The following is an 8,426-nucleotide window of genomic DNA, read 5'->3' as shown; positions in this document are numbered from 1 at the left end:
AATGAGAGAGACAGGGAGCACATGAGAGGGAAGAGGGCAGAGGGAGAAGCAGACCCCCCGCCGAGCAGGGAGCCCGATGCGGGACTCGATCCAGGGACTCCAGGATCATGACCTGAGCTGAAGGCAGTCGCTTAACCAACTGAGCCACCCAGGCACCCGTTTTCTTTTTTTTTTTTAAGATTTTATTTATTTATTTGAGAGAGAGAGAATGAGAGAGAGCGAGTACATGAGAGGGGGGAGGGTCAGAGGGAGAAGCAGACCCCCCGCCGAGCAGGGAGCCTGATGTGGGACTCGATCCCAGGACTCCAGGATCATGACCTGAGCCGAAGGCAGTCGCTTAACCAACTGAGCCACCCAGGCGCCCCATAAATAAACAAAATCTTAAAAAAAAAAAAATACTGTGTCGCCAGGATGCCTCCCGGTCCCGTTTTAAATGGGGGTGTTTGATTTTATTCCCCATTAGATCGAATGTGCCGCTTACAATCCTGAACCTTGCTTGAATAATGAGGCTCAGCCGGATTCGCTGTCCACGGCGCATGGCTTCCTGTGGGTAAGACGCGCTGTGTGTCTATAATATGGGTTCCTGAGGGGTCTGTGGTTAGTGTGGGTTTGAGAGGTTCAAATGCAGAACTTGCCGTTGGTCGCCGCATGTCCCGGGCTGTGTTTATACACATGGAAGTCACAAACCACAAGAGAGGACTGAACGCTTTTGGAAAAGGTGTCCAAGTCTCAGGAATTAAAATGTTTCTGTCTTTTTTTTCATCTAAAGTTTTACCAGATTGGATTCAGCCCAGAGACAACCAATTTAGCTAATGTGAGAGTCATTTAAATATTTCTTCAATTTGGGTGGTTAAATTGCATGGGGTTTTTTACCCCCTTCCAAGACATTGCTGGCTTTTTACCCTGGAAACTTTGCAATTAAAATTGATTAGTTCCAAATGAAATACTGCATTTGAATTATGCTGCAATCGCAGTGGGCCTTTCTGGTTCTTGCAAACGGGAGATGATCCTTGTGCACTGTGTTTTGAGGTCTCCTGGGGTGCCCCCCAGACCTGCTCCCCGATGGCTGCCCTGCTGTCCTCCGGCACCGCACCCTGACCACCTCCTCCAGGCGCCCTGCCCTCAGGTGACCTCTCTACCTTCCCACAGCCCCAGCCTCTGTGCGGTCGGTGCTCCTCCCTGAGCGTCAAGAAGGAGCAGGCCAAGTAACTGGGCCGTTCTGTGCACCCAGCTATGAAGGACTGGATGGGCTTATTTCCCTAAGGTTTTCGAATTTTAGCAGAGAAGTTTTCCCATCACTCAGACCGTAGTTGGTGCCTCATTCCCTCTCCTGCTTGCATCCCCACCCCCGCTCGCCCCGCCAGCCCGAGCAGGGCTTGGAGGTTTGGCACCCTTCCCCTGGAAGGCTGTCAAAGCAGGACGCTTCTTTGTGGCATGGAAACGCTTTGGTACGAGTACGGGGGGTGGGACGACGTTGCCAAAGCTGGCCCAGAGGAAATGGGAGCTGGGAGCCTCAGTGCCCGCCCCACCCCCCGGGCCGGCTTTCCCTCCAGGACCCTGAGTGCTCTGTCCTGTTGATTCTTCCGTTAACAAGATGTGACTCTTTCCCACTGAAAAAACAATTGGACTTCAAGTCGGGAACGAAGCTTGTGGGGTGTCCAGTGACCCGGCAGATAGGTTCGCGGGGGTGCCCGCGGCCGGCCAGCGTCCCAGGGCCATGGCACAGGGCCTCGGGCTCACACACTGGTGACCACGCTGGGAGGCGCTCTGACGCGCTCTCTTTTTAAGGCCTTGTGTCCCTGGGTGAGCGTGTCTGACGCTGGGGTTAGTTTAAGACCGGTTCTCACTGTGCCTGAGCCGGCCGCCACCACTACGGTTTCTCAGGGATAGAAATAGGAACTAAAACCAAAACTGGGCTCTCGTTCCGAAAATTAAAAGGGAAAGTAACCCCATACGTTGAAAAGGAAAGGCGGGCTCTGCTAGCAGATGGTGTAAACAGCTCTCGATTCTGTGAAGTGTGTTGGTTCCCGTGGCGACACGAATTCTCCCGGTGGCCACGGAGGTCAGGGGTCGGTGTGCTGTGGAAGTTCCAGGCACTCCTCTCCCCCCGCCAGATCGGAAGCTGCACCAGCCAGATGGGCCAGATTGCCATCGTCTCGTTTCAAAACTCCAACCCCAAAGTCATTGAGTGCTTCAACGTGGAGTCTCGAATCCTGTGCATGGTGTTCATCCCCGCGGAGGAGCGGCACGCGGAGCCCGAGACCGTGGCCGGGAGGGCGCCGGGCGTGCCCACCATCTGCCTGGGGACCGAGGAGGGGAGGTGAGCCCCGCGCTGCTCCACGAGGAGGAGCTCGACGAGCCGGGTCGGTCAGTCACCCCCGTCTGTTAGGGGTTACACCACGCGGCGGGATCGGCTCGGTCGCCACCCGCCCGTGGGAACGACCGCGGGAAACCCCCAAGGAGGAATGGCGACTGCAGGCAACGTCCCAGTTCTGCCTGGCGGCTTCCCCTGACCGGTCTCTTCTTGGTCCTGCTTTTACAAGTAGCTGACTGCTCACGTTTGGAGTCTAACGGGGCCTGGTCCGTGCCGCACGGGGACTCCACCCTGCCACCGTTCAGAGGCGCTTTACGGCGGTTTTCCTGATGTGAACTCACTAGGAGGAAGTAATTTCTTCCACAGTTTCTCCTTCACAATACGGGACGAGATTGGGTGGCAGCAGAGTGCGCGTGCGGGGCGGGGGCTGGAGTTGCTGGGCACGCTCGTGTGGGCCCTGCCGCCCGACACACGCACTTACTGGCTCTTGTGTCTCTCTTGAAGCATTTCCGTTTATAAAAGCAGTCAAGGCTCCAAGAAGGTGCGTCTGCAGCACTTCTTCACCCCGGACAAGTCCACGGTCATGAGCCTCGCCTGCACGCCCCAGAGCCTGTACGCCGGCCTGGTCAACGGCGCCGTGGCCGTCTACGCAAAAGCAGAAGGTAATTGTGTCTACACTGTGTGCGGCACGTCTACACGTCCAGTCTCGTGGCGGTTTCTGGGGGTTTGCTGTGGACGGAGCTTCGTGTTCCGGGGTCACGTCCCCGCGAGCGTCTATCACCGCGCGTCCCAAGGCACGTGCAGCTTGCTCAACCCCAAGAGGACAGTGCGAAGCGCGAGCACCCCCAGCCGCCCCAGCCGCACGGGTGGGAAGTGGTTTCAGACACGGGTCTCCCGGCCCACGCCTCCCCGTTCTACAAAGTGCTGAGGTCCGTGTGCGTCCTTCTCCCGACGGCTGAGACCCCGGCTCCCTCGCTGCCCCTGCCCTCACTCAGGGCCGCGAGGCTTTGTCTTCTTGGGTGGAGGGGACCGCAGGCTGCCCGCGTGAGTGGCTGGACCAGGTCTGTGCCCAACGGTCAGGACCACCTGGATGCATGTGCTGGCCGTCGTCCCTCCCGCTTGGGCTCCTCCTCTTGTCTCGGGTTTGGCCCAGGGTTCCGGTGGGTTCCGGGGACACCAGAGGGTCACAGTGCGGGTCTGCAGCCTCCTGGGGCACATGGGTATCTCCAGTGTGGGCCCCGGGTCGCGGATCCTGGCGGTGGAGGCGGGGAGCCATCCAGCCGCTCTGCCTCCTGCCTCACCCGCGGCTGCAGATGGGAGCAAGTCCCACTTCTCCCACCCGGGGACGAACAGTTCACCGAGGGGGTGAACAGCGCTCAGGGTGCCCGGGGAGCACTGGGAGGTGCCGGGTCTGAGCCTTCTGCAGGGAGGAGGTGGAGCCGAGCCTGAGGGGCGCCCGTCACTGTCCAGGGGCAAGGGAGCCCTGCCTGCACACCCAGGGATAGAGAGCTGGGAAGGGCGGGAAGCCTGTGCGCCGCCGAGACCCGGGAGCACCCGGGCTTAGGGCCCGGCCAGCAGGTGTGCCCCGAGGAGTGAGCACTGCGGCTCAGACGCGAGGTTTGTCTGTGGGCTCAGCTGTATTTAGAATGAAGTAGGCGTTGCTTTAGGTGCAGGTGAATATTTGTCGCGGCATCGCTCTGTGTTTCTTTTCCCCACTGTCTCTGCCTTGGGTGGTGCGCTCACGGTGTGCTTTCTGCTGCTCTGGCAGAGATGGACTTCGTGGGAATTGCTGACATCTGGAAGTCTGCAAGTACCGTGATTTCAGTTCCGTCTCCTGAGCTTCCTAAATTGACTTGGGATATTGATGTCTATTTCTCCCGGTGCAATGAATTTATTCAGGGTTTATATTTACTTAATTTGGGGCTGGTGAAACCTTCTCTCTTTCCCCCAGCTTTACTGAGACATAATTCACATATAACACGGCGCACGTTTAAGGTTTGGATCCGCGTATGCGCTGCAGAACCATCGCCGACGCATTAGCTAACCCCCGCCTCCCGTCACGTACGGACCGTTTCTCTTCCCGTGGTAAGAGCCCCTCGGATCCTCTCTCTTACAGCTGGGACGCTCATAACGCAGTGGTGTGGACTCTCGGGTCTGTGCGGTGCGTTAGGTCCCCAGGACTCACCCTCTGGCTGCCAGTGTGGGCCTTCAAGCACCATCTCCCCCACCCGCGCCCCAGCCTCCGTGGCCTCCCCTCTGTACTTCTGCGAGCTGGAGGTTTTTAGCTTCCATACATGAGTGAGATCGTGTGGTATTCGTCTTTCTCTGTCTCACTTACCTCACGTAGCATAATGCCCTCAAGGCTCATCCGTGTCCTCACAGGCGGTAGGGTTTCCTTGGTTTTCATGGTGAATGATACTCCACAGCACATCTCTATCCAGTCAACCATCGATGGACACTCAGAGCTTCTCCCTGTGCTGTGGACTGTGAATAATGCTGCGGCAAACGTGGGGGTGCGTCTACCTTTTCTGACTGGTGTTTTCATTTCCTTCGGATCAGTCCCCGGGAGTGGGATTGCTGGGTCGGAGGGTGGCTCTGCTTTTAATCTCTCGAGGAACCTCACGCTGTTCTCCAGAGTGGCTGCTCGGTTTACGTTCCCACCGACAGTGCACACGGGCTCCCTTTCCTCCATGTTCTCACCAACCCTTGTTACCTCTTGTCTTTTGGAGGACGGCCATTCCCACAAGTGTTCGTTTCTCTGCTGCTGAGCGCTGTTGAGCACGCGTTCACGTGCGCACCCGGGGGCCCTCTGAATGTCGTCTTTGGAGACGGGTCTCTTCTCGGCAGTTGTGTTCTCCGAGGCGGGAGACTTGCCTGGCTGGAGGCCACCGCCCTTTGCACACTTCTCAGCCAAGCACTGTTGCAAGTCTTTGACTTTTAGGGAGCTTGAAATCTGGAATTCTGTAGGCTCAAAATGTAATCCTTATGTAGTGGGGCCCACCGTGGTTGGGCAGCCTGGTTGAGCACTCAGGTCTAGAGTGCAAACTCCAAAGAGAGGCTGTCCCCAGGCAGGTGGACTGTCCGCTGGAGCTGACGCCCACAGCCCAGTGGTGTGCCCTCCCTGCCACCCCCAGGGGATTTTGTGCAAGGGCCCAGAGCCCGGGATCTGCAGAAAGAGTAGCTTAGGTGCTCAGAGAACAAAGTTCAATTGTTAGAAGTTAATCCTTAAGCAAAATAGCATGTCTGCAGCAGATGTCTTGCTTCAGAGGACTCGGCAGTGGCCATGTGACGGCCATCCGAGGACGCAGACACCGTGGGGCAGTCAGGTGGAGCGCGCATCCTCGGCCCTGCACTCTCAGGCCCTTGTGTGTGTTGGGGAGAACTGTATCTGCACCCCGAACTGCTGTAATCCCATCGGAAGTGAAGGCTGCAGGGCTTCGTAGGGTTGTGAGTCCTGGACGAAAAAGCCTGTGTGCTTGTGTGTGTGCACATATGACCCCGTGTGGGTGCATGTAGGACTGTGCGTGTGCATGTGTGTGCACGTGGGACTGCCTGTGGTTCTGCTCACATGTGCACGTATGGCTGCATGCATGTGTATGCATGCGTGACTGTGTGTGTGCGTGTGCTTACCCGCACAATGATACCCCGGTTTCGGTGCAGATCTTACATGTGAACGGCAGCTCAGTATCCACTGGAACCGATCATTGTCCGGCAGCATCTTTTGGCCTAATTGCAGCGTAAAAGCACTTCCACTACAGTTGAACCGTAACTTGAAAGTAGGCTACAAAGTTCAAAACTTGCCGAGGCGCCTCTTGGTGTCTGCACGCCTCGGCTAAGGCAGGTCCTCATGAACAGGGTTTGGATGAAAAGGTTCAGTGGTTCAAGTATGGAACCCAGCAGCAAGCACTCGGTTGGAGCCAAGACCTTGCCCCCTTCCTTGAGCAGAGTGCTTTATTTGGTTAGGATCAGAGGCGTTGGCGGACTAACAGTTATAGTTGTGTTCTTAGGCAGCATGGCTTAATTAATGGTTACTTTGAAAATCTAAGAATGTATTTTAATGTTTCACAGGGTAATTACACAGTCACTTTGAAAACGTACGTGAAGTCTTGCTTTAAATATTTTTTATTGCCATCCCAGTTGCCTGTTGACTCACACTTCACATAAAGTGTGACAAACCTCATCAGTAGGTCTTTGGAAATATTTTCAAAGCAAAATATTGCATCCCTGCCTGTGCTGGAGGAATGGAGCGAGTTCGTGAGACGTGAGGGAAGCCTCTTCCCCCAGTTCTTTTTTTTTTAATGCACTAAAGATGCGGTGGGTCCTGACAACACAGTCTGTGGCCAGGGGTATCTCAAAGGGAAGAACCGGTCGCGGGGAAATGGAAGCCTCGTCGCACGCTGATTCGGATATAGAACCTTGTACTGACGACTGAGCCGTTCTGTGTGTTGTCGTTGTAGATGAGAGGACTCACCGCGCACCTGCGTGCCGGGCACGGCGCTGAGCTCTTTGATCGCTTGGTCGCGCCTCATGCTCTCACGCAGCCCCGAGGGCGCGTGGCGGTATTGTCCCCACGTTACAGGGAAGAAAGCCGAGACGCAGGGTGAATGATTCATACCAGGTGGCCGGACTGGGCTCAGAACGTTGCTCCATTACTGAGTTAGGTTGCCTCATGGACATGGTGCCAACTCCTCGAGCTCTGGACACCCAGACCCAGGTGTCAGCCTCACAATTACCAATGGTATTTTGCTTGTTATCTAAAGTGGTCTGTGGGGTGCCTGTCTGGTTTGGTTGGTAGAGCCTGTGACTCTTGATCCCAGGGTCGTGAGTTCCAGCTCCACGTTGGGTGTAGACCTTACTTAAAAAAAAAGACAAGCATAAAATGATCTGTGATCCTTTCCCCCAGGCCCTGTGCACAGATAACTGAATCTGAATGAAAGTAAAATTTTTTTTTAAGATGGATCCTGGAATTCTGAACCTCAGAAAGTGATAAAATTAGGCGTCCTGCCAGTTAGAAGTCTCGTCATGACGGAGGACACGCTGTGGGCAGCTTCTGGAGGCCAGGTGTTCACAATCAGCACCGAGACCCACACGACAGAGGTAAGTCGTTCTAAGTGAGTCCCGGCATGAAGAGATGCGTTTCTAGAACCCGCCCCACTTAAGGTCCAGTGCTGGCCGTCAGGGAGCCCTGGCCTGTGGTGGGGCAGGCAGCCTCTCGCCCATGGCCCTCCCAGATCTGTCTGTGAAAGGCAAGATTAACTGGATAATTCAGCTGACCGTCATGTAGCCCTGTGTCCGTGGAAGAATTGTTCATCGTTTACCTGCTAATTAACACAAACACACTACTTTAAAAAATGTATTTAGTATGAACATAATAGAGAGTCTTCGAGGACACGGGGAAAATTGGCCCCAGGTCAGGTGGCCCTTCCAGTCAGTGCAACACTTGGATTATTCAGTGAAGGATCAGGAGACAGCCCGCCATGTGGAAATGTGGAGCCGTGCCCCAGGGTCTTCTTCCTCCTAAACGTTCCAGATGGAGGTAATTTTAAAACATAAACAAAATCACAAACTTAGTTAGAAAGCAGTAGAATGTTCGCATTACTCTGCAGTGGGGGAGATTTCCTAAGCATGCCACATGCTCTGAGGTTGCCATAATAAAGAAAACAATGAACGTGGTCAAGTTTTAGGACCTTTTTTGTTCACATTTAATAAGTGTGCGTGTTTGTACAGAAAGAAAGTTTTGTAAATGACAAATGGAGAAAATACCGTCCATCTCTGTGACCAAGAGTTAATGTCCTTAATAGAAAAAGAGTTCTTACGAAACTTGAGGAAAAAGAGGCCAAGTTGTCCCTGACCATTCCTTACCTCCCCTCTAAGTAAACTCGGATACTAATGGTACTGTTTTCAGCCAGTGGAATGAATCACGTCACGACTAAAAATTCCTCCGACCGTCACATGAAAGGTAGGAGAGAAAGGAGCCCGTTCAGGGGAGGGATCGCCTTGATCTCCGCGAGCGCGCTGTGGGCACGTTGCCGTGACTGGTGTGAACCTCCGCAAGCTTGTGAGAAACTCTAGTCATTATGGACTCCTGAAAATGTTTGTCCAGACCCTCCTT

At 54.8% G+C, this 8,426-nt stretch overlaps 1 protein-coding gene across 1 annotated transcript; it reads left to right on the top strand.

Annotated features, from left to right (window-relative positions):
- The first annotated feature begins 442 nt into the window (after positions 1 to 442).
- Positions 443 to 8,409, top strand: LOC145719981 (rho guanine nucleotide exchange factor 10-like). Its single transcript, XM_081811623.1, has 4 exons — positions 443 to 550; positions 2,115 to 2,320; positions 2,819 to 2,976; positions 7,269 to 8,409. The coding sequence occupies exons 2-4, from the start codon at positions 2,136 to 2,138 to the stop codon at positions 7,427 to 7,429; spliced, it is 504 nt and encodes a 167-aa protein (XP_081667749.1). The 5' UTR covers positions 443 to 550; positions 2,115 to 2,135; the 3' UTR covers positions 7,430 to 8,409.
- Positions 8,410 to 8,426: the final 17 nt, after the last annotated feature.

The sequence above is a fragment of the Leptonychotes weddellii genome, unplaced genomic scaffold (genome assembly GCF_054177405.1).
Source record: "Leptonychotes weddellii isolate Sample4059 unplaced genomic scaffold, ASM5417740v2 HiC_scaffold_8902, whole genome shotgun sequence".
Taxonomy (NCBI): domain Eukaryota; kingdom Metazoa; phylum Chordata; class Mammalia; order Carnivora; family Phocidae; genus Leptonychotes; species Leptonychotes weddellii.
The sequence above is the reverse complement of the archived record's forward strand: the minus strand, read 5'-3'. Positions and strand labels throughout refer to the sequence as shown.

Excerpts from the sequence above, each read along its gene's own strand:
- LOC145719981 (XM_081811623.1), top strand. The coding sequence starts at position 2,136 with ATGGGCCAGATTGCCATCGTCTCGTTTCAAAACTCCAACCCCAAAGTC. Across the intron at positions 2,321-2,818 it reads CTGGGGACCGAGGAGGGGAG|CATTTCCGTTTATAAAAGCA; the intron begins GTGAGCCCCGCG and ends TCTCTCTTGAAG. Across the intron at positions 2,977-7,268 it reads CGTCTACGCAAAAGCAGAAG|ATGGATCCTGGAATTCTGAA; the intron begins GTAATTGTGTCT and ends TTTTTTTTTAAG.